Here is a 27051-nt window from a genome sequence, read left to right as displayed (position 1 = left end):
GTTGTTTTAGTCATGTCTGACCCTGTGATTTTAATTGGGGTTTTCTTGTCAAAGATACTGGAGTGGTTTACCCTTTCTTCCTCCAGCTCATTTTACAGATGAAGAAACTGAAGCAAAATAGTGTTAAATAACTTACCAAGTCACACAGTTAAAAATTGTCTGAGGCCAGATTTGAACTCAGGAATATGAATCTTTCCTACTTTAAGCCTGGCTTTTACACCATTTAACCCCATACCCAGTAAGATAAAGCAAAAAGCAAAAACAAAAACAAACCCTTACTTATCAAGACCAAGGATCAATTATGTGGATGGTTTTCCTAATACTGAACCATCCTTGCATTACTGGTATAAATCCTACCTGATCATAATGAATAACCCTCGTGATCACTTGCTGGAGTCTTTTTGCTAGTATTCTATTTAAGATTTTTGCATCCATGTTCAGTAAAGAGATTGGTCTATCATTTTCTTTCTCTGTTTTTAACCTGCCTGGCTTTGGAATTGTGTACAAGGGAAATGACCAAAAGTAAAGAAAATTTGAAATTTGAATAAATACTTCAGAAGATGAGCAGATGGAACCCCACATGACCTGGGGGGATGAGATGAAATCCCAGCCAGGCTCAAAAGCAGTTGAGAAGAAAAAGCAAGGTTCTTCTTGTCTTGGACTCTTTGGGAGTTGGGAGGGAGAACTACTTGGCTGCTAAGATACCCAAATCTCTCAATCCTTTTATCTGAGAAGAAGAAAGAAGATCTCATTTCTCAACTGGTGGCAATCTTCAGGATAAAGACCCTTTTTTCCCCTTAGGGGAACCCAGAGTGTATTTCTTAAGAATATTCCCTAGGTCAAACCCTCAAGAGCTTTATAGGGAAGACACCTTAGGGATTTCCTCTTCCCCTTGTCCTTTTTTCATTATCCTTTCAACAACTTTATATCCAAATAAACTAGACATCTTGATTTATAATAGAATTTGAATCAGAGTTCATGTGTTAGGAGGCAATTTCAAAACCCATCATTTCAAGAAGGCAGCTAAGAGACAATCTAACTTACCCTTTAGTCTAATCAGACTGACTCCATTGGTAAGGAGCTCAGCTTGGGGAAAGGGAAGGAAGGAAGGAAGTGTCACATTGTATTCAATCCTCAAATAGCTGAATATTTGTTCCTCTTCTTTAAAGTCCCAGCCGCTAATACAGAATCAGTACCATATCTGTGTCATAAAAGGAATTTGGTAGAACATTTTCTTCACTTACTATGTCAAATAGTTTGTATAGTATTGGGATTAGTTGTTCATTAAATGTTTTATAGAATTCACTTGTGAATCCATCAGGCCCTGGGTTTTTTGTTTTTTTAGGGAGTTTTTTGATGGCTTGCTTCTTTTTCCAATATGGGATTATTTAAGTTTTCTCTGTTAATCTAAGTAATTTGTCTTTTTGTAAATATTCATCCATATCACCTAGGTTGTCATATTTATTGCCATAATAGTTTTTAATGATTGTCTTAATTTCCCCTTCATTAGAGGTGAAGTCTCCCTTTTTTATCTTTGATCCTGTTAATTTGGTTTTCTTCTTTCCTTTTTTATTAGATTGATCAGAATTTTGTCTATTTTTTTTTTTCAAAATAGCAGCTTCAGGGTAAAGATCCTCTTTTTCCCTTAGGGAAACCCAGAGTGTATTTCTTAAGAAGATTCCCTAGGGCAATATTTGATTGGTCCAAGGCTTTAGGTGATGTGTACAGCTTACTGGAGCATGGGAACTCATTGCAGGGTCTGGAAGAAGGAAACAAGCATTTATTAAGCACCTGCTATGATCATATCAACAAGCAAACCAACAAAAATCACATGATTATCTCAATAGATGCAGACAAAGCCTTTGACAAAATACAATACTTATTCCTATTGAAAATAATAGAAAGTATAGGACTAGAAGGGCCTTTCCTAAGAATAATAAACAGTATATATCTAAAACCATCAGAAAGTATCATCTGCAATGGGGATAAATTAGAAGCATTCCCATTAAGATCAGGAGTGAAACAAGGATGCCCATTATCACCTCTATTATTTAACATTGTACTAGAAACACTAGCAGTAGCAATTAGAGAAGAAAAAGAAAGTGAAGGTATTAAAATAGATAATGAGGAGACCAAGCTTTCACTCTTTGCAGATGATATGATGGTCTACTTAAAGAATCCTAGAGAATCAACTAAAACGCTAGTGGAAATAATCAATAACTTTAGCAAAGTTGCAGGATACAAAATAAAGCCACATAAATCATCTATATATTTCTATATATTTCCACATAAGTGAATACACACACACACACACACACAGACACACACACACAGACACACACACATATATAAATCAGCAGCAAGAGAAAGAGAAATTCCATTTAAAATCACATTAGACAATATAAAATACTTAGTTATCTATCTGCCAAGACAAACACAGGAACTATTTGAACACAACTACAAAACACTTTCCACACAATTAAAGCTAGATCTAAATCATTGGAAAAACATTAATTGCTCATAGGTACGATGAGCTAACATAATTAAAATGATAATCCTACCTAAACTAATTTACTTATTTAGTGCCATACCCATCAAGCTACCAAGATAATTTTTTACAATATGGTACTGGCTAAGAGACAGAAGGGAGGATCAGTAGAATAGACTTGTTGTAAGTGATCTCAGCAAGGCAGTCTATAATAAGCCCAAAGATTCCAGCTTTTGGGACAAAATCCACTATTTGATAAAAAATGCTGGGAAAATTGGAAGACTGTCTGGGAGAAATTGGGTTTGGATCAACATCTCACACCCTACACCAAAATAAACTCAAAACAGGTGAATGACCTGAATATAAAGAAGGAAACATTAAGTAAATTAGGTGTAACAGAGAATAGTATACATATCAGATCTTTTGGAAAGAAAATATTTTAAAACTAAGCAAGAGTTGGAAAAAATTACAAAATGTAAAATAATTTTGATTACATTAAATTATAAAGCTTTTGTACAAAGAAACCAATGCAACCAAAATTAGAAGGGAAGCAACGAATTGGGAAAAACTCTTCATAACAAAAACCTCTTACAAAGGCCTAATTACTCAAATTTATAAAGAGCTAAATCAATTGTACAAAAAAATCAAGCCATTCCCCAGTTAATAAATGGGCAAGGGACACGAATAGGCAATTTTCAGGAAAAAATCAAAACTATTAATAAGGACATGAAGAAGTGTTCTAAATCTCTTATAATCAGAGAGATGCAAAACAAAACAACTCTGAGGTACCACCTCACACCTAGCAGATTGGCTAACATGACAACAAAGGTAAGTAATGAATACTGGAGGGGATGTGGCAAAATTGGGACATTAATGCATTGCTGGTGGAGTTGTGAATTGATTCAAGCATTCTGAAGGGCAATTTGGAACTATGCTCAAAAGGCGTTAAAAGACTGTCTGTCCTTTGATCCAGCCATAGTACTTCTGGGTTTGTACCCCAATGAGATAAGGAAAAAGACTTATACAAGAATGTTCATAGCTGTTCTCTTTGTGGTGGCAAAAAATTGGAAAATGAGGGGATGCCCTCCAATTGGGGAATGGCTGAACAAATTATGGTATATGTTGGTGATGGAATACTATTATGCTCAAAGGAATAATGAACTGGAGGAATTCCATGTGAACTGGAACAACCTTGAGAAATTGATGCAAAGTGAAAGGAGCAGAACCAGGAGAACACTGTATACGGAGACAGATACTCTGTGGAGCAATCGAATGTAATGGACTTCTCCATTAGTGGCAATGCAGTGATCCTGAACAACTTGGAGGGATTCATGAGAAAGAATACTATCCACATTCAGAGGAAAAACTGTGGGAGCAGAAACACAGAAAAACAACTGTTTGATTACATGGGTCAAGAGAGATATGATTGGGGATGTAGACTTCAAATGATCATCCTAGTGTACACATCAACAGCATGAAAATAGGTTTTGATCGAAGACACATGTAAAACCCAGTGGAATTGCACTTTGGTTATAGGAAGTGGTGGGGAGAATGGAGGGAAAGAATATGATTTTTGTAACCAAGGAAAAATGTTCTAAATTGACTAAATAACACCCCCCCCCAAATAAAGACAACTTTTGCATTTTCCTTATCCCTTATTCCTTTATCTTTACACTACTATATTCCAGGCACAGTGTAAAGCATAAACATAAAAGAAAGGGGGCAGCTGGGTTGCTTAGTGGATTGAGAGCCAGGACCAGAAACAGAAGGTTTTAGTTTCAAATGTGGCTTCAGATATTTCCTAGCTATGTGACCCTAGGCAAGTCACTTAACCTTCATTGCCTAGTTCTTACCACTCAGTATTGATTCTAAGATGGAAGATAAGGGTTTAAAAAAACTAAAGGAAAGGAATTCCAAATAACACCAGAAATTGTAGAAGAGATTGGAATAATATATTCTGAAAGGCAAAGGAGTTTAAGATGAAACCTAAAATGACATGACTGGTAAACCTGAGGATAAATGTCAATGAATAAGATGTGTACAATATAGAGGACTAGACATTAAATTCCAATTCTCCCAACCTCTTAAAATTATCTGAAAATAAAAATTAGTTGCTAGAAATAAAGCAATTGTATCTTTCTTATTGAAGCTCTCTTCACAGGCTAAGACATGAAGAGCTCTAAAGGTAATGACTTGATCTATTATTAGCAAGAAGACTAATCCTTAACAAATTCACTTAACTCTTGTTTCCCCACCCATCTCTACTCTCTGACAGGACTACACAAAGGGACTCATGTTCACACAATACTTTGGAGTGAGAAATCTTTCACATGGGGGTAAATTGTGCATTACATCTTTCAGAAGGATCTGCATGAGGTTTGTAGCATAACCATCCAGTGTGATTCACAGTTTTTTTTTTAAGGTGGGAATCTCATAGGGAGAGAGATGGTGGTAGTGAAATATGAGTTTGTAAGAACTGAGTAGGAAATGTGTGCAGAATGATAGAAAGAATTGGTGTGTATAGGTTGGAGGGAACGAGTTTTACTGACTTGTAACTGATGTACATGCTACAGCTTCTTAGAACCACAGGTGAGAGTGCATGAAAAAGACCAAAGGTAGATGAGCAACTCTGAAAAGGGCTCATCAAGCCCTCATAATAACAATATCAACAACTTCATGAGCAATTTTATACTTGTGGAATTGAAGTTCATCCTGCATTATTTAATCATAGCATTTCCAGTCTCCCATTAAATTTTCAACATTAACTACTACCTCATACTTGCTTCCATGGCTTCCAGTGTGAAGAAAAATTTTAAACACACAAAAATGTGGAAAATTCTTACTGCCAAATTTGAGTCTAAATATACTGTGCATACAAAGATTTCTTATAAGAGCATGTTCTAAGGGACGTACTATCTTCATAATTTCATGTGTTATGTAATTTTATGCTGCCTAAACTCTTTTAGGAACTGAGATATTTGTATGAGAAAATCAACCAATCTGTTGATCAATCTGTTCCTTCAGTTGCTTTGAGGGCATTTTGGTCATTGAATTACTATTGATGTACAAAAGCAAGAAAATTTATTGGCTGAAATGTTGGTGATTCCAGATCATCTGAATTTCCATCCAGATTTGATATACTTAAGGAACATGACATTTTTCACAGAAAATCTATCTTACTTTTTGGACTACATGAGAAGAGATGCTCTCTCTACAGGCCCAAACTGTGATAAAATAGGGGTTGTTACACTTTTTTAATTCTTTTATTGCTTCTTTCTTTCCAAAATCCAGCCCATGAGTTTGGATACTCATGGGAATTATGGAACAAGATAGAAACTAATTAGACACTGGGTTTAGGGAGTTACAAGTCATGAGAATGCTTACTAGTTTACTCATTTCTGTGGTATTCATCTTGCTCTTGTGTTTTAATTAAATTATTTTAAAATTCATATATTATATGCCATTTGATCATGAATTTGTTCCTGCTGTCAGTTAGCCAAGGACAAATGGGAAAGTAAGGTCTGAAGCAATTTTACAAGATTTATGTCCATTGATAGCATACCACCTGGTGGAAGGTGCAGACTTTCAAACTGACTTTCTTATGTTAGTAACTTCTCTCTCTGAATATCATAGATTGCCTTCTCTGGTTATCTCTGGTTATTCTATGGTTATCGTCATAACTTTTTAACATATGGGCATTATGGGATAGCCTACCTACCTAACTTTCCTTTTCAGAAGGTAAATCAGACTTAAAATCAATATCCAATCACAGTCTCAGAACTTATTCATTATCACTCATTTAAAAATCAAGGACTTCAGTATGTAGGTAGGATGATCAAGATCTCTAATGAATGCAGTTTGTCTTCTGGTGGCCATTGCTTTCTTGATATAAAAGTGCCTTTAAGTTCCACTTTTGTATCAAATGTATGATGCAGAAAAGGTCCTAAAAAGCCAACAATGGCGTATGGGTGAAGTATTTGATGAAACCTTGAAAGTCAACTGCTCATATTCCTCATTCCAATGATGACTAAATGATTCTAGGGCTTTCAAAACAGATTATTTCTTTTGTCTTCCTGCCTTTGGTTCTTTGTGATCATTGAAAAGGTCACTGAATAGCTTAGTGATGATTACATCTTTCTTCCCAAATTATTAATAGTTGTTGTGTAATTATAGAAAAGTCTTTCACTCCCAAAAATTCTTTGGAAAAGGCCTATTGTGCTTCTGTTTTCTCAGATCATTACTCATTCCTTACTCTCAAGGACAACATGATTCACATTATTTTCAAAGACTCTAAAGAATCATTGCTTATCTCACTTGATAGTTTTAAGATTTCTAGTTGATACAACACTTTCTGTAGCCTTGTCATATACTCTTCTAATAGCTTTACATATATGATGAAATTATGCTGATGTAAGAACAGCTCCAAAAATTTATGCCACAAATCACTGCTTCCATGAGTACTAAAAAGTGGTAGATCCCTCCAAAATGTATTGGGCCATATTCTTAAACTGGGAGATACTAGTTGAATAGATCAAGGGCACATTTTTTCCATGAGAACTCCTTGCCCATGCTAACCAATCAGTGTGATGTTCTACTAAAATTAAGAGGTCTTATTTCTATAACCATTATATCGCCATTTTCTAGAATGGTTTTTCAAGAATAATATTTATTTCATGTTCAGTAGTATTGAAAAACTGTCATTAAATTTCCTGGATACTACTCTGTGTGCCACCAAAATTTCTATGTAACTTTGAAAGGAACTCTAACACCATGACCTTGGGATGTTTTGTGTTTTTAAAAAGAGATCATGTGAAATCAAAAGTAGTATCTCTTGATTATTTTATTAGCCTCTTAACATTTTCTGTATCAATCTTCTGCCACTCCTGTATTGCTTTGGTAGCGGTTGTTAGAAGGAATACAAAGGATTCATCCTTTTGTTAGACAGAGATGTCATTTTGAATAGAACTGTGATTTTTCCATATGTGTCCTTTGCAGTAATAACGCTTGTAGGCCAATATTCTATTTCCCATAACCAGTTACTGTCACAGGGTAACTGGCTGTTTTTGAGGGAATGGATGCCAGGTCACAGTTAAGAATGGCATTTCCATTGAATCATGTATGAAACACTGAGGATGGTGTTGCCCCAACCTATAGCAGAAATTTTACGTCATTTTACATTACTTCTTCTCTTGGCAGAAATCTCTTTTAGATGTCTTCACTATTTCTTGGTCAGGAGTGGCAAGGAAAGAAAAGGGTCAAGGTTAATAACTAGTTCCTAAATAGCTCCATTTGTTATTAAAGTTATATCTTTGGGGATGTTATATAATGTTTCATTGCATAAAACTGTATACACAGGGGACAGTTAGGTGGCTCAGTGGATTGAAAACCACACCTAGAGATGGGAGGCTCTGGATCCAGATTTGGCCTCAGACACTTCCTAACTGTGTGACCCTGGTATGTGGGTTGAAATCATGTGTTATTCTACAGCATATATTAGCTAGTAGTAATAATATTAGATTGGCAACTTCCCATAGAATGTTGGATGCCCTTCAGAAGAGAGATGCCAATCTCTTTTTTTGAAGAATAGAGAAATCCCCCTCCCCAAGCAGCTTTATATTTAAAGCATTCAAAAGGTTAAAGAGGTTAGAAACTAGGTGGTGATGGAAAATTATAGCTCCAAAGGTTCCCATGGGAAAAGTCCTGAAAGTAAAGTTACAATCCACTCCCTAGCTTAAATGTTTCAGTCTGAAAGACCTTGGCCATGTCTAAACTCTGACTCAGCTTAGAAATTTTGAACTTGATGCTCCCAGGAATTGAAGAATACTGGGAAACTTAAGGAGGATAGGAAAAGATAAAGAAAATATAACACATACACAAGTGATAGTGGGTGGCTAAAGAGAAGCATTGGATTAATTTCCTATAAATTCTAGGTCCCTTGTATACTTGACCACTCAGAGTAGTGCCCCTGTCTTCTCCCTCTCTCTTGATTAGGCCACATTTCTCTGCCAGCATCTAATCAAGTCTCCTGTTTGTTTATTAAATTGACTTTAGGGTGCAAATCTGTGAGATTGCACTCCACACACTGGGCCAGTCATGTAAGCCCCATTGCCTTATCCTTACCACTTCTGCCCTGGAACTAATACACAGCATTGATTGTATGATGGAAGATGAGGTTTTTTTTAATCTGTATACTTTGTATTGCAGCTGCTTTATTTTTATTCCTTTGTCTCTTAGCCTCTACTCTATATTTCCCCCAGATACATAGAAAACATTATCATCCCAATCAAGAGGTTTCACCAAAACCAATAGTGTTCAATGAGTGTCAAGTCTCATTACTAAGCACCAACTCTCTTCTCCATAGTGACTATTCAGCTCAGCCCTTAGATAAGCAGTACACGGTGACAGTTGCACAATATCACTTTAGAAATAAACAACAAAATGTCAGTGGCATTTGTCATACAATACTTACCTTGGCCTCACAGTTTAGGAATAACTGCTGTCATATTCTCTAAAACCTAAATCCTAGGCAGTCTCATGGACTTCCAAGGAACCAGAGGAAAAGATTTTCTATGCATATTTCTATGCCTATTCACATATATATATATATATATATATATTTTTTTTTTTTTGCAGGTTCGTCTCCTTTACTCTCATAACTTTACCTTTTGTCATCCTCTGGGAGACTCTATTCTTTCTTAAAACTGGGCATAAGAAAACAATTTCTAAATCCCTCTTGATAAGTGAAATGCAAACTAAAACAACTCTGATGTATCACCTCATACCTAGCAGATTAGCTAATATGATAGGAAAGGAAAGTGAAAAACATTGGAGGGGATGTGGCAAATTAGGAAGCTAACGTGTTGCTGGTGGAGCTGTGAACTGATCCAACCATTCTGGAGGTTAATTTGGAACTATGTCCATATAGAACTGAACATGCCCTTTGATCCTGTAATACTACTACTGGGTCTATATTCCAAAGGAAAAAGGTGGGGGGAGGGGGTGTGGAACCTACTTGTACAAAAATATTTATAGCAACTCTTTTTGTAGTGGCAAAGAAATAGAAATGGAGGTGAGGTCTAGCAATTGGGGGATGGATGAATAAATTGTGGTAGATGTTTGGTGATGAAATGCTATTGTGCAATTAGAAAGATGAATAGGATGATTTCAGAAAAAGCTGGAAAGATCAGCATGAAATGATGCAGAGTGAAATAAGCAGAACAGGGACAACATTGTAAACAGCAACAGCAATACTGTAAGATGATCAGTTGTGAAAACTTGTCTACTCACAACCGTACAATGATCTGAGACAATTCTGAAAGACTTTTGAGAGGGAATGCTATCCATATCCAGGGAAAGAATTGTTGGAATTTGATGGATGTGGATCAAAGCATTCCATCTTTCACATCAGTGTATTTATAGTTTTATTTGGGGGTTTGAGTTTGGAAGGAGTGTGTTCTTTCAACAGTGACCAATGTGGAAGTGTGTCTTTTCATGATAATTAAATAAGATTTTAAAAACCTGGGCTAGTAGCATATCTATCCAATTAGAGAAGATTCTGCACTGTGTTCTAGGAGAAACAATCCACAGAAAATTTCCCTCAATGAACCAGGGTTTTTCGGCTCAAATGAAATTTGGGATATGTTTACTGTGAAAATTTGAAATAGGTTTACTTTTGTAGTCTCTTAATTCCAGACTGATCATTTAATAAAACTGCATTTATGGTAATCATTGAAAACATAATAACTATTTCTATACAGTTCTGTTTATTGTGATAATGGTCTAATCATTATGAAATTAAAATTCTATTTGAAAGAAAGAAAATGGAATGTTTTGCTTTGAGATCCTCCCACTTAATCTAAACACCATCTCCATTCTGCAACTTTTGAAGCTAATTTTTATAATGGATTTGAGAAAATTAAATTATTAACAAGGATAATATTTTGTTGGAAAATAGCAAGTGAAATTTTATTGTAGCACATTTATTCATTAAGATCTTCCTTGTACTTTTTGACTTGTAGTTATATATGATGTTTTGTTATTTCAAAGATGGAAATGTATTTGTCATATTCTGATAGTATGCATTTGGGGTAATATTTATATGAATGAAAATTAATGATAAATATCATCTTGTATATTTAAAGTGGCCTTCAAATATTATAAATATGAAATGATAAAACTACTTAATATCACTCTTGTTTGATCCTTATAGATTTCTCCTCTATGTATCAATGTTATTTGAATAAGTCATGGGAACATAACATTGTAGCACTGGTGGATACATAATGATTCTTTCAGACACCAAGACTAATAATTTTTAACAATATCTTAAAACATTGTAGGAAAAACTTGAACCATACTGGCACTAGGGACAGACAGGCATGAAAGATTAATGTAATCTTGCATATAATGATGCACATTCTTACACAAAAAATGCATCTGCAAGTGTCATGTCAGTCAGCAGAAATCTTTGATGGGTGGATACAGCTGCGCTGTCTCTTCTGGCAAAGCTGCCCTGGAAAATGCTAAATGTGGTTATGATGTTTTGTGCCATCTGCAGTATGCCAGTTTATCGTGTCTTTGCTGGCATTTACAATACTACATAGGGCATCAACAACCACAGGGACAGCAATGTAGAATGACAGATTCATTTCCTCTAGAGACTATAGACACTGGTGTGTATTTGCACCATCATCATCACCTCCCCCCACTCCTCACAACAGGGTCTATTGTTATTGCTATTTGGTTTTATTTTCAATTTCCTTATTCAACTATTCTTCATAATCTATTAGTCCCAGATATATTCATTTTTGTTTAATATGTTAATCTAATATGAAATATTCAGCTAACATTAATTTAAGAATTATCAGTATGATTTAATATTGTCTCCTAGATGCCAATTAAACATGCCTTATTTTCAAAATTCTACTGATACTAATTTTCTAAGATATAAATGCTTCTTAATTTAGGAACTCTGAATGAACTAACAAGATAAAATAGAAAATTGCTAGGTGTGAAGTAACACTAAATGATTTCTTTAATGGAATGTGTATTTCATAAGAGACTCTATCACTATATAGTGATATATATAGATATAGATATAGATATAGATATAGATATAGATATAGATATAGATATAGATATGAACAGTCAGGGAACTACCAGAGAGTCTTTTATCATCATTAAAATGTATTCAGAAATAAATTTTGTTTTATTGTTTTGCCATAATGTTTACCATAACAGCATTCCAGACCAAGTTAAAAGGTGTTAAATGCATTAATTTTAATTTTAAAAATATTTTCATGTGTTTTTAATTAGTAACAGAATATGAAGGACATGCCCTATCACTACTAAAGGAATGCGAACTTCAAGAATTTGACGGGTAGGTTATTTATTTTACATATGATAAATTATTCTTTTAATTACAGACTATTTTGGAATTTGGACTTTTGAATACTTAAACCAAGAATCTTACTAGTTTATATAATGATTATTGAACCATATACTCTCATTCAAGAAAGGTTCCATGGCATATTAGAAAGAGGTCAAGCCCCAAATTAGAGAGACATTGTTTCAAGTCCCATCTGTGACACATACTATATGACCACAGACAAGTCTCTTAATTAACCTTTCATTTCCTCTAGGCAACAATCTAATACTAAAAAGTGTAGATCAGGTGCCAGTTTTTATAGGTTGAGTTTTCTAATCAGGATTTCCTCTACTACAGTGAAATCATAGGACTTGTTTAAGGGAGAAAAAAGTATTCTCATTCTAAGGAATCTAGTGCTATTGGCAAGGGAAAGGGGTATCAGTATTAAATACAAAACCATTGCCTCTCATGGTGCTGTATGCATGGCCCATAAGTTATAAGCTTGGTTATTTATTGAAAATGGATTTCTAATGTATAGAGGATAGAGTTTGTGAAATATTGATAATAAATTTATTAGTCAACAAACATATTAAGCTTCTACTATCTTCCAGGCACTGTGCTAAGTGCTAAGGATGCAAAGAAAAGCAAAAGATTGCCCTATTCTCAAGGAGTTCAGCCTTTCTCATGCATGTAATCTACTTCCCTCACCTATAGTGGCAGAACATGTACTTACTCTTATAATTACATACTTATAATTATTCATATGGGGGCATCTTTATGGTTAGAGTGTTGCTCTTGGGTTCAAGAAATAGAGTATTCAAATGTAACTGAAATTCTTGATTGGTTCATGGCTATGGGCAAGTCACTTAATTTGTGTTGGCCTTTAATAACACCTTAGGACAGCAGTTCTCAACCTCTCAATTTGTAGCAATGAGAATACATAATGCATGTCAGGTATTTACATTCCAAATCATAACTGTAGCAAAATTACAGTTTTGAAGTAGCCACCAAAATATTTTTTTGATTTGGGGTCACTGCAACACGAGGAACTATATTGTGGGGTCACGGCATTAGAAAGGTTGATAACCACTGCCTTAGGACTTACTTCTTTGACTAATAGAATAGTATAGAGGATGGAGTTGGCAACAGGAAAAATAGAAATCTGAATTCCCCTGAGATGTTTCCTGAGTGAGACTTTGAGCAAGCCACTTAATTTCTTTAAGCATGTTTTTTTCCTCTGTAAAAAGTAAGTAATAATAGCATTTACCTTAGCCAAGTATTAAGTGAGATGGTGTATTGAAAAGCTTTGAGAACCTTTTTGAAAAAAGTAAAGGTATATAGGAAGAAAAACATAGGGCAAGTTAATGAACTAATGGATAGCCTAGGGTAACTGGAAAATAGGGAGTGGTAAGAAATAAATCTGAAAAGGTAGGTTAAAACCAAATGATTAAGAACGTTAGATAACATACTTAAAAGTTTAGTTTTTTGGATGGAATTTGAGAGGAAAATGAAAAATTTTTGAATCAGAAGGTATGTGGAAATTAAAATTCTTAAGGAAAACAATAAATAAGAAGGGACTTGAATTGTGATAGTGGAAATTGAAAAAGGGGGTGAATGCAACAATCAGTTGTTGAGGAAGTCTATAGGACTTGGCAAACAATTGGTTGTTGAGATTGAGGTAAAAGAGAAGAAATTAAAGGTAGTTCTCTAAGGACATTTGCCTATGTTCTAAGAAGGATGGTGAGATCATTAGTGGAGACAAGGAAGACAGGATGGTGAAATAATTTAGGAGAGAGTACATAAAAGCGTCCAGTTATTGGCCACAAAACTACTTAAATAATTGTTTCCTCTTGAGCTAAATTGATTTGCATTGATTTCTAATTTTCATCATCTTGGAAGTACCCCAATTTGTTTAATGCTTATAATCATTCAAAATCTGCAGTATATACTTATTTGATAAAAAATCTACCAATGTAATTTTCTCTCCTTTACCTTCCTTTCTCCTCCTCTCCCCTCTCCTCTCCTTTCTTTTCCTTCTCCCCTCTTCTCCCCTTTCTTTCTCTCCTTCTCCACTGTTCTCTCCTATCATTCCCCTTTCCTCCTTCCCTCCCCTTTCTTCTCCCATCCTTCTCCTTTTCTCTCCCCTGTCCTCCCCTGCTCTCCTCTCCTCTCTTCTTTTCTCCTTTCCTTTTCCTCAAACACTGATGACACCTTTAAATAGTCAGATTTGTGAATTTGTGTCCTATTTAGGAAGACATAATTGTAGGAGTAATTATCATAATATAATATTTTTAAACTGCCCTATTTAGAATTGATTTATGTGAGAAAAATGGAAAATGGCATTTTAGTGTGTTTCTAAGGAGTTGTGAATAATAATTAGGAATAAGAAAAAACAAAAGTCTTAGAGTTTAACAGATGAAGAATGAAAATGAAAGTAAAAGAATAGATTTTTAAAAACCACAAAAATATGTGGTACATTTATTAGTTACATAATACTTGTTGGTATTTGATACTTGAATGAATCAAAAAATAAGTGCTTCAAAAATGTCATGTATGACAGAATGAGTATCAAACAAATTGATGGAAAAGAATATTTGGATAACATAACAAACATTTTCAAACAACATTTAACAATGAAGTTTCTAAAATTTAGTTGATGTGAACTTATTAGTTGTATGGATACTTAACATTTATGAATTAGAATCAGTTTGTTGCTTTAAAATACATGTTATATGCATTTAACTATTGTATTCTCCTATGATTTTGCTTCCACAATTTCCCATGATTTCCCCACAAAGTTAGCCTTTGTAAGTTGATATATGTTTTCATGAATTATTATGCCTTATACTTTTTCAGAGCCTTCTTCTTTATAACTAGTATCCAAAGCAGGAGGAGGGTAGAAAATTTTCTTGTGCATGCCTTTGTCCTTATCAATACTACAGATGGATTTTGAAATCAGTTTTCATTATAAATTAATGTTGATTAAATCTCAACAGTCAATTCAATTCAACAAACTTTTTAAAAGTTTTTACTATGTACAAAACACAATGCTAACTACAAAGTATATGAAGACAAAAATTAAAGAGTCCTTGCTCTCAAGAAGTCTGTATATGCATGTATGCTTGTGTACACACACAAAATAATAGTTATTTTAAAGAAATAATTACATGAATAGCTAGTATTTATATAGCATTTTTCCCATTTTTAAACCCTTACTTTCTGCTTTAATACTGATTCAATGGCAGAAGAGTGGTAAGGGCTAGTCAATTAGGGTTAAGTGATATGCCGAGTCACATAGATAAAAAGTTTCTGAGACAAGTTTTGTACTCAAATACTCTGTACTCCAGGGCTGGCACTCTATCCATTGTGCTACCTACTTACTTCTCCCTTTTTTCCTTCTCTTTTTTGCCCCTTAAATTTTGAAAAGCATTTTACAAATATTATCTGATTTGAAATTCACAACCTGTGAACTTGATACATTTGAACCTTGGGAGATACCCGCTATTATTACCCTTGTTTTACAAATGAGGAAAATGAATCAGATCAGGGTTAAATGACTTGCACAATTGTTAGGTGTCTGGCTGAACTTTTACCAAGTCTTTCTAGCTTTAGATCCATAGTCCAGGGGACAGGTGGGTGGCAAGAGGATCAGGAAAAAACTTTATATTGATCACTGGAAGCACAATGGAGTCCTCTTCTGAACTAGGGAAGCTTGCAGGAGGGATAGGATTTGAGGAAAATATGATTAACAAGTCAATCAGTAAATATTTATTAAATGTCCATTATGTGCCAGCCACTGGACTAAGTATTGGGGATACAAAGACAAAAATGAAAATGTCCCCATTCTCAATGAGATCATGTTATGGTTTTATGATTGATATGAGGGTGCAGGTTTCCCCTAGACACCCCAAACACTCAAGATTGTATAGAATATATAAAAGACTCATTTTTCCTTGCATTTCTACAGTGCTAGGAAAGGTGACTTTGAGGCCCTCTGGTCTCTCCTTTGATTCTTTTTTTTTTAAATGCTCACCTTCCATCTTGGAGTCAATACTGTGTATTGGTTCCAAGGCAGAAGAGTGGTAAGGGCTAGGCAATAGGGATTAAGTGACTTGTCCAAGGTCACACAGCTAGGAGGTGTCTGAGGTCAGTTTTGAACCCAGGACCTCCCATCTCTAGGTCTGGCTCTCAATCCACTGAGCTACCCAGCTGCCCCCCTCACCCTTGATTCTTGATGAGCACAGATAGGCACATCCCACCTTGCTCCTAATAAACATCTACTTTACATTCCAGATATCTGATTATCCTCTAAACTGGACAGTTCACTCCCTTTTGACTTTGAGGCAAAGGACATAGCCACATGACCCATGTCAGGTTCCAGAGCCCCAATAACATGCCATCATTATCCTATCTCTAGTCACATAGACCCTGTTGTCAAAAGGGTATATAAAGCCCAGAACACATCTCTCCAAGGAGGCAGTGCTCCACCTTCACACTGTCTCCCTGGCCTTTCATTATGACTTCCAAATTAATAAATTTCTCTTTATATTTTTAGGCTAAGTTTTGGAGTCTTGCATTTTTGCAAAGTGTAGCCTTTTCAGATCCAGGGTTTTACCTCAAAGCTCTCGCACAACTTATTTTCTTTAAGATATCTACAGGACTCCAAATCACTAGTAATTGAAAATGCAAATTAAAACAACTCTGAGGTACCACACCTATCAGACTAACTACTGTGACAAAATAAGGAAAATGATAAATGTTAGAAGGGATGTAGGGAAATTGGAACACAAATTCACTGTTGGAAGAGCTGTGAGTTGCACTTGATCAAAGACTAGGACTTCAAATGAGAAACACAAATTTGGTTAGAAGGTGATTAGCTAGCTAAGAATATGGTGTCTATAAATTAAATTTCTGAACAATAGCTTAAAATATAGGATTGATGGGCTCATTTCTTCAGGATGAAATGTATATAGCAGGGCCAATAAGAGTGTATTTGCGGGCAGTTAGCCTTTCAAATTTCCTAAAAAGGCCCCATTATGGTGGTGAGGTTTCACACGTTTTCCTGGTTTCCACGTACTTCTAAGGTAGTTAATGTTGAGAAAGCAAACTAATATTTTTAACCTATGCTCCAGTTTCAAAACTGATGGATCTTTAAGCATTGGAACTCTGTAGGGAGAAGAAGAAAGGGAGAAGTCTGACTCACTTGATAACTAAATCATTAGACCTGTTTTCAGAAATTGGGGGCTATTCTCATGGCCTCAACTGAACCCTGAGAAATGTTGACACCAGGAACTTATCTCTAGTACAGATGGCAAGATATCATGGCAAAACAAAGAAAGAGGAAAGGTGAAATTGGGTTTATTCATGACCCCAATTTCTGATTTAACTTAACATTACTGAACAAATCTATAAATTCTAAAATATTCTACAGTTGTAATAAAGACTCAATATTTAACCAGAGCTGTTTGTTTCATATCAGTATATGAGGCCAGCAGGAAATTAATAATGTATATATTTTCTATGAAGCAATGTCAGTTCCTTTATATTTGTAGAGGAAACATTGGTCATTATAAAATTACTAAATAACAAACATTTACTTAATACATTACAGGAAGAGTCATAGCAGCCACAGACTGAATTATGAGACTCATTATAGCAGTCATAGTTTAGCTGGCCTGGACACACTATTTTATCTTAGAGTTTATGATTAGAGTAGAAGAGACAAGCTAATCATAGTTGCTATATTTATTATAGGTGTGGATGGAGCAGATTTCAAAGGGTTCACGAAAAGGACACATATAGGGTCTGATGAACTAAAATTCTCTAACAGTAGTCAGCCCAGGAGAAACAGAAAGTTCTCAATAATGAAATTCTGAAGGTACCTTTAAGTAATTCCAATGAGGTAAAAAAAAAAGTTGTCATGGAGATGTCTAAAGAGACTGATATGGCTACATAATTATCATAGAACAACTAAATGGGATTGGGGACAGAGCCATTGTACTTAGAAACAGGAAGGCTTCAGTTTAAATCCTGCCTCAGCCACTTAATAGATTTGTGCGTCATTTAATTTCTCTGAACTTCAATTTCCTCATCTCTGAAATAGGGTAATAATATTATACACCTCACAGAGGTAAAGACAAAATTTAATAACATATGTAAACCCCATTAAAAACCTTAAAGTGCTATATATGCCACAGGAAAATAGTTGATGAGCTTGTAGCAGGGAGGTAGTGTGGGACAGTGGAAAGAACAGAGATTCTAGAGGTCTGCATTATGCCCCTGAAGTGGAACTTGGGGAAGTCATTTAACTACCTTAGGTCTTACTTTCTTCATTTGGAAAATGTGGGGGTTGGAATAGATGGCCTCTGATTCTAGCTCTAAGTCTATGAACTCAGCATCCTTTGGCCCTACTATAAAAACAAAGGCTGGACATGTAGAATAAATAAAAAATTATGTCAGTCACATTGGGTTTGGCAAGCGGAGTAAGTGACAATTAAAAGAGGTTTTGTTTGAAAAGGCTGTATTGGAGAAAAGCAAAAGACCAAGGAAAAAGATAGAGCTGTTATCCCAGTAGATTATAATTGACAAAGGGGAGAAGGCAGAGCTATGTATCCTTTCTTTTGCTTCAGTTTTTGTTTTTTTGTTTTTTTGTTGTTTTTTTTTTTGCTGAGGAAAACGATCTTTGATCTTAAAAGGTGAAAACCAAAATAACTAATAGAGAGTTAAAACCCAAGATAAATCAAGAGAGCTCTTAGCTTCTCTTGATGAGTGGAGGTGACCCAATTCCCAGGGTACTGAAAGAGTTGGTGGTTATTATTGCCAAGCTACAGTTGGATATAGAAAAAGAGGAGAGTAGTAAGGAATGGAGAAGGGCATATATCTTGAATTTCCTAAAAGGGAAACCATAGATAATTAAGGTTATCTGTGATTCCTGACAAATCTTCTATAATGTCATTCACCAAGCAGTAAGGAAACATCTAGAAAGCAAAGGGTCATCGCAAGTAGTCAGCATGGCTTCACTAAGAACAAATCAAGCCAGAACAACTTCATTTCTTTTTTGCAACATTATGAGATTAGTAATGCTGTGTATATTTGACTTTTCCTCTTAAAATATGTCCATATATTTCATGATAATTTTATAGAGAAAGTGGAATCATATTGGACAAACTTTATTAAAGTTAAATGAATTTGGAACTGGTTGAATTCAATGTATAGCTATTAATGTTAAATTTCAGTTGAAAGAAGATTTCTAGTGGTATGCCTCAGAATCTGTGCTGTGCATTTATTAAATAACATTTTGCAGTTTTAAAATTTTTTATTAGTCACTTGAGTAAAGTGTCATGAAGATGTCACTAAATTAGGAGATATAATCAGCATGTTGGATGACAGAGTCAGGATTTAAAAAGCTCTCACTAATCTAGAATAGTAGCTCAGACCTATTAAGATGAAATTCAATAGTATAAATATGAATCTTAACTTGAGTTTTTTTAAAAAAACAAATTCACAAGAACAGGGTTGGAGTGGCATGGTTAGAGAGCTGTTTTTTTTTTTTATGTAAAGGTTTCTTATTCATCTACTATTTGAAGCACTTGACTTTTAAAGTTCTTTCCAGTTCTAAGATTCTTGAATTCTTTAGTTCTGTAAAGATGATGTCCTTTCTCTCAAAAAGCTTTCCATCCATCAAATGAAATAAAAATATACAAAGCAATGTATAAATAATAGAATGTAGAGATATAGGTAAGGTACTGAGAGTTTAGAGGCAGGAACAATTTTCTCAATTGACAGATCTGGATAAGGATGGATAAGGAGGAGGAGAAAGCATTTGAGCTAGCCCTTGAAAAATCCTGGTATAGAATCTGCACAGGGTAAAAGTTTAGATAGCCTCACCAGACCTTCCAGAGAGACATTTCATGAAACACTACAGATTCAATCGATCAAATTCTGGATAATAACTCTTCATCAGTCCTTTATGCTGAGAGGTACAGAATGCCCATCCCAAATTACTTTTAAGCATTAAAAATTATAGGAATACATTGATACACCTTCTTCTAAATTCCACTTGTTTACTGAAAGTGATTTATTAAAATAAAATATAAAAGTTCCTATGGTAAATATCAACAGTTACACAAGTCTCATGTTGTCAGAGATATTATTTTCAACTGGATGAGAGTCTCCAACATATAGATACTGATCTGAGATATACTTTTCATTTTATCACTATTGTTTCATCACAAAAAGAAATGTGGTCTTAGCCATATTACTCAGCCTATTACTGTGAAAAGAGAAGCATGAATATTGCTTAAGCAGATCATGGTATTTGCTGCTGGCCTATTTACATAACCAAGATTATCCATAATTACCCACTCCAGCCACCAAACTCTGGGCACCCATTGGCCATAAACAGGCTTCATATTAGGTAAGATAAAGTAAACTCTCTCAGCAAACCATGTTTAAGGAAGTACCATATGATAGAATATGAGTGAATGAATGAATAAATGAAGCATTTTTTAAATATTCTATGCAAAGCTCAGGAGATAAAACTAGAAAAGGAAAACAATTTGTGTTCTCAGGGGACTCACATTCAAATGTTTTCTGAATCTATTAACTATATTAAAGTAACTTAACAATTGGATTATGTTTCCAAAGTAATGTGACAAAAATGTTACTACTAAGGACAATTAGTTTGTAATTGAAACCTTCCCTGGCAAGAAAGCATTTTCAGATTCATTGCTCACGCTCCTAAGGGCTTCACATTCAACATTGCATCCTATCTATTCAGTCTTCATTGGAAGTGGTTTAAAAGAAGATAAAATAATGCTACATTCTTTTATGAAAGTAATTTAACAGTTAGTGTTTGGAAAAACTAAATTTTTACTCTTTTAAAATGATTTTTTTTAAAAAACTTCTTGTCCTTTAGAGGTACTAAAGTGAAACATATGGCTTAAGGTTTGCCCCCATATTAATTATAATTTAACCAGACCTATATGACTAATCTAGACATTATCTCACCAATGTTTACAACTGAACTCTATTCATTGCCAATGACAACTGGACTACTTACTAAAGTCAGCATAATAAAAAAAAAGTGTTTTTTTTTTAATAAAATCAGAAACCCAACAATTTATTAATGAAAAGCTCAGTTCTCTGAAGGTGGTGAGGGGGTAATCACATTTTCTCTTTTCTTATAGAACTAAACATAAATTGTAATGTTTTTTTTTAAACTGTCTTATTGCTCTTTAAAGATAGGAAATAGACATTAAATCTCAGCAGTACATTTCTAGACAAAAACACTCTGGTTTATGTCCACAGTAGGGGGGAAATATAATTACTTACTCTGGAAACAGTGAAAAAGTACCCACTTATAAATGGCTGCTGGTACTAAAGTTTCATACTATGACTTAGTACTCAAATATCTGGGTGATAAAATTGTGCTCTTTTTGAATGTAATCTTCCTTTGCTGGTGATTTTTTCACCGCGAATCAACATGCAGTAGTGAATAAATTCTTAAATGTACTTTTTACTCTTGCATAAGGACAGGAAATATTAATGACTAATTGTTTATTGGAATAGCTAAAGTGGATTCCTCATTAACTTTCTCATTAACCATTCCACAGTAGTGTTGTTGGAAAGATAAAGTAAAAAAAAAAACCAAACATTTTTTTTAGTTTGCATCTACACATATGGAAAATCCCTCCCTTGAAACAGATGTTCAATTCATAATGTTAGGGTTGTCCAGTAGCACTGAAGTGAAATGACTTGCTCAAAGTCACATTGTTATTTTAAGTGAGAGAATTTAATCTCAGATCTCTCTGACACCCTAACTTTCTGGCCCACTAGCCACACAATCAGACCCCTGTCTTGGTAAGTCTAGACTGACTCTGGTGTATGAATTAAAGGACCAGTAGTACCATAACAGCATTTTTTTCCATGAAATCACTCATTTCCCTGGTTTTGGATCATGTTAGAAGCAATATTTGCATTCAAGTTCTTTACACTATAAATATTGCTTTGGAGAGGCTTATACCTCCTGACCCTCAGAGACCATTCTAGGTAGACTGGGATGGTCTCATGAGTTCTTTTTATTGGTGTCTTTAGTGCAAAGACTCTTTCATTTTCTCTTTGTATCTTCAGTGCCTAGCACTGAATATACTGTAGGGAACTGATATGCTATAGGAACTCAATAAATGTTTTTTGATTGATGGGATGAAATTCTTTGATCGCTGATCTTTGTTAGGGCCTTAGGCACTACTGTTACAGCATCATTCACCTGAGATGATGATTTCAGGCAAATTCTGGCTCTGTCAGAATGACCTATTCTAAGCCACGTTGCCTCAACACTTCCTTTTCTGAATGTTCATCACTTTAATTATCTATTCTAGAATTTCCCTGGGAGTTAAAGCTATGTTCTCCAGCCTCTAGATTTTAATTTTTCTCTTCTTTAACTGTTCAACATTAAAGTTTTCTTTAACTGCCAATGGGAACACTTCAGTCAAATATCTCTCTACTTCTCCACAATCTTTCATTTTTTGATAGTTCATCCATCACTGACTCTTTGCCACCTTTGAATATAGTTCATCTAGGCCATGGAGCATGAATTATGAATGTGGTGGAGCCAGATTATTATGGGCAATTGGTTACTCTGTCCCACTTTAAATTATTCTCAAGGGAGGTACAAGAGAGTCCGTGAGCTAAACCTTATTGCCCATTGAAAAATTGTTGCATAATCCATTAGCATAATATTGCTTTCTGAGGACCACTGACCATTCACTTACAGTTTGACTACCAAGGACCCACAATACGATCCCTTTGCTCAAGATCTAGAATGTGAATAGGGAATTCCTGTCCTGAGTGAGAGACCAAAGGTTCTCTGACATAAGAAAGGACATATAAAACTCATCAAGGGAAGAAGGGGACTGACCCAAAAACATTTCTCAGAGGATTCTCCAAGAGTTTGGGGTGTGATTCTCAGAATCTGAGAATACAGTAGGCACATGGAAAAACAGAGCTGAACCCTTGGAACTTCTAGCCAACCTCCAAGGAGATGTTCAACTAGATACTTGGTTGACAAAAAAACTAAACCATAAACTGAATAGGTGAAGAAAAACTAGAAATGGGGAGTCAGGATAGACAAAGCCCTAGTCATTCCCTGTTTTGTGCAGCTTTATTGCCCTTTGAAGACTTACAACATGTAATTTAGATCAGCGTACGCATAAAATCTCTTTGATGTAATATATAAAGACTATTGATATCTAAAGTTGTTTTGCATTTTCTAGGCTATTTTAATAACATTTCAATGAGCATTACCATTAGACCTACTTTATATCTGTTTTCCTGTAATTATGATTTCTGTGCTGAATGGAATTCAGTTATTGTTACATATTTTAAAAAATTAGCCTCCTAACTTGTGTTAGGAGGCATGAGAGCTAATGAAAAGTGCCATGTAAAACTGACAGAGAGGTAGGCAGCATTTGGTTCCAATGACTACCTACTAACTAGCAATAATTCAACATGAAACGTATTTTTACTAACTACTGAGTTTTCAGTGTTTTTTAAGTAGCAGAGTTTAGGGGTTTGGTAGATGTCATTTGAATGTTGTGTTGATAGTATATTAGCTTGAAAAAAAAGAGACATGATTTTGACTATTGATAGAACATAAAACAATGCTTATGTAGATCAGAACATGTTAACTTGTTCAAATTTGGCATGCTTATTAGCCAGTTTGTTATACTTATTTAGGGCTAGCTAGTTATTTTATTGAGGAAATGAGATTCACACAGATAGTACTTTTATATTCTCCATGTTCATGCTAAATATGTGAACATATATATATATCTACAAAGAAAACTTTACTCAACATTTTGAGGTCAAAATTTTATTAATATTCACCAAATATTTAGATTTTCTCCTTTTCTTCTGAATTATTCCTTTTCTTATAGGATTATCTGTGTTGGTGGTGATGGATCTGCCAGTGAAGTAGCTCATGGTTTACTTCTTAGAGCCCAGATGGATGCTGGGATAGACACAAATTACATCCTGACACCTGTCAGAACACCGCTTCCTCTTGGGATAATACCAGCAGGTAAGAATAGTGGCAGCAGACTCACTGAATTATGCATCCGTCTGAAATTAATCTGTTGTGGTATACAATTTAGTTTGCCCAGGTTACCTCTTAAATAAATAACTGAGAGTTGAGATTGATTGAATATTGACTTTCAATCTTAAACATCTCATGTAATGGCATATTCTCTAATATTGTTATGCATGCATTTACACATATGTGCAGGGATAATTTTCTAAAAGCCTTTAAAAAACAAAAACTTTTAGTTTACTAGCTAATAGAAAAATGTATTAAAAATCAACATTCTATTTATTTTATTATCATTTCAATCTCTTAATATTGGTTCATGGGTGTTATGGGACTTTAAAATGCAATCCATTCAGAGATGCCTTAATACTATTTGAGAGATGAAGCCCTCCTAGCAGTCTTTAAAATGATAGGAAACATTAAGGCATATTGTGTAGCTTTTACAGTGCCTGCAAAAACATCTCTGGTAAGTTATACTGTGAGAGGCAACCTCTGTTGCAAAGAAGCAAATATATGTTAGGTCAGGGATTTGACCATCACAGGTCATTTTGGTTGCTCTGAATGTGATGGTGATGTTTCCAGATGGAACCTCTCCAACATTTTACTCTCTGCAAATTGGACATGCCTAGGTCACTGTTTCTCTTCATTAGTATTTATAATCTTGAAATAATTTGTTAAGTTACACATCAAAAGCAAGAAGGATGGGTGCACCCAAAGGGATGCATTTTTTACCAAGGGGGCAGCTGCCTCAAAGCACAAGTTAAATGAGAATGGTTCTTTTCTTTTTTAAGCACAGCTCAATTTTTTTAAACAAGGAAATTACTGTCTTATCATTGAACTTTGTGGATGTTACAAGTTTTAAAATGCATCTGCTTTTAAACCCATATTATATATAAGTATATAATACAAATACTGAATTTCCATTGAAATCATTGAGAGGAGAGAGTGAAAAAAGCTTCAGCATGGTATCTGAACACGGGGTAGAGGTTCTAACTAGCTGGTTCTAGTTAATGAGAAAAGGAAATGATTTACCAGACATGTTTGTTTGAGGACTAAAGTCCTACTTCTTACCTTGTTAGGCAAAGAATAGGAATAACAAGTGCTAGGCAGGAAGTTTGCAAGCTTCTGAACAGGAGGAGACAGTCTGCCTTTGAAGTCATTTGCCTCCTGGAGAGAGACACCCAGAGGGAGAGTGTTTAGTAAATTACTCTACTGAGCCAGCAGACTAAGCTGCTGAATTATGGTCAGAATCAAATGGATCAGATGTGGGGAAGCCTGTATTTGTAATCCTGGCCATTAGCAATGGTGCTTGTTGCTATGGGAACTGGTACCAAGGAACTATACAGAGAGATTCGAGTTGAGGAGAAAAACTAGAAGGACATAAAGCTAAAAAATCCATCGAATTGTTGTTAAACAAGGCTTGATCCCTAGAATGATGGCTACAAAACAACACAGTCCTAAGGAGTTAATTTAAATAAATTCATGCTTTCCAATTAATTTAGGGAGAATAAAATATTGCCAAGGGACTGTTAATTTCTATGATATTTCAGGCAAAGAACCAAAGTGTAGGTACAGTTTTCATGAGAATTTTAGATATGCTTGACTAGGAAGTCATTACATCACATTTATCTGTTTGGATGTGGGAGACATTAACAGCCTTATGAATATTCATGTTGTCTGGTTAATTAAGTTAATTGTTCTGCAGAAGTGCTTGCACTTCCAAGGACAATTTTTTTTTTTCACAATTTCTGCTTGGTACCTTCATCAGTCATTCTCTACATGAACCGATACTTTTGTCCTTACTCTTCTGCTTTGGCACATTTTAGGAGTGATGGAGAAGAAAGAGGGAAAGAGGATAATATTGGCAGGAAAATAACTTTTCATTCTAATTAAAATGTTCACTTTGAAATAGAACATTTACAGCTTTTTTTGAGGTATTATTTTGTCATTATCTACATTGGGCGGTACTGCTTTTCAATGAATAGACCTCTTGAATGAAATAGTGTTTGAGGAATCAAGAAGTTAAATTTGATGTATAGAATTCATTTGAAAATTGCATATATAAACATCTTGAAAGGTCAGCTTGGCTCTGTATAAAATGGTTAGTCATGGTCTTGTTACGTCTGTCAAAAATGGTGAAACACAGACAGTTCCAAAACACATCTCACATGAAAATTTTCCATTCATGACAGTCCTCTTTTATATAATATTTTAAGAAAGAAAATATCTTTTTTTGATGGATGTCATGGTTATCTTGTTTATTGCTATATTTTAAGTTAATTGCTTCTATTTTCATGTCATTAAATGTATTATATTTATGGAATTTCCTTTTTCTTTCAAGAATTTAAAACTATATGCAAGGAATGGTGGACAGGCTAACAAGAGCAAAAAGGAATTATTTAACTGTTATCATTTTGGCCTCCTTCTCATGGTTATCCTCACCACCAGTAGTATTTGCTACAGAACTGAGGAACAGTTACAAAGCTCCCCTCTAAAAGCTAAGGAAGGATCTATGCTCTGTCATGATTCATAGGAGCATTCCCTTATAACATGGAAGAAATAAGCAGTCTTTGTGGCTTTGGTCACGGTATGCTTCCTTCTCCATTGTTCATTACAGCATTACATTATTGCTTTTTAATAGGCTTTCTAAAGGAATGTTTTTATAGTCAACTCGTAATTATCTATGATAATAGAAAGAGGGACAGCATGGATAATTGAAATCCATAGATAATAAAAAAATTCATTTTAGTTAATAGTTTCATTCTCTCCTTCACCAAAACTTTTACCAGATTTGCTAACATGAAGCATAATGTATTATTTCATTTCCTTTTATTTCTTCCATCCATTCCCAAGTGGGGGATTCTAATAAGCAAGAGAATGGTCAAAAGACAGGTAGCAGAAAGCCAAAGGATAATTCAAGGGGCCTGAATAATCTACTCCTGGATAATTAGCTCCTCAATAATCAAGAGTTGTCTGCTTTCACAGCTCTACTGTTTCCAAACACCCACGAATCAATTTCTTCCTCATTAGGCCATTTGGATTGGATATTACTTGAGGACTAACTAAAGACCATAATTTCTTTGGATTTAAGGCCTAGGATAGTAGCTTACA

At 34.8% G+C, this 27051-nt stretch overlaps 1 protein-coding gene across 1 annotated transcript in view; it reads left to right on the top strand.

The window, feature by feature from the left end:
• CERKL (ceramide kinase like) overlaps positions 1–27051 on the top strand; it is a 173267-nt gene that overhangs the window by 129182 nt on the left and 17034 nt on the right. The window contains exons 4-5 of the mRNA XM_001377714.4: positions 11804–11867; positions 23792–23934. Coding sequence (XP_001377751.1) covers positions 11804–11867; positions 23792–23934 — 207 coding nt within the window. The remainder of the gene's footprint in view (positions 1–11803; positions 11868–23791; positions 23935–27051) is intronic.

Source organism: Monodelphis domestica, chromosome 4 (assembly GCF_027887165.1).
Source record: "Monodelphis domestica isolate mMonDom1 chromosome 4, mMonDom1.pri, whole genome shotgun sequence".
Taxonomy (NCBI): Eukaryota; Metazoa; Chordata; class Mammalia; order Didelphimorphia; family Didelphidae; genus Monodelphis; species Monodelphis domestica.
This window is presented reverse-complemented; position numbering and strand designations above follow the sequence as displayed.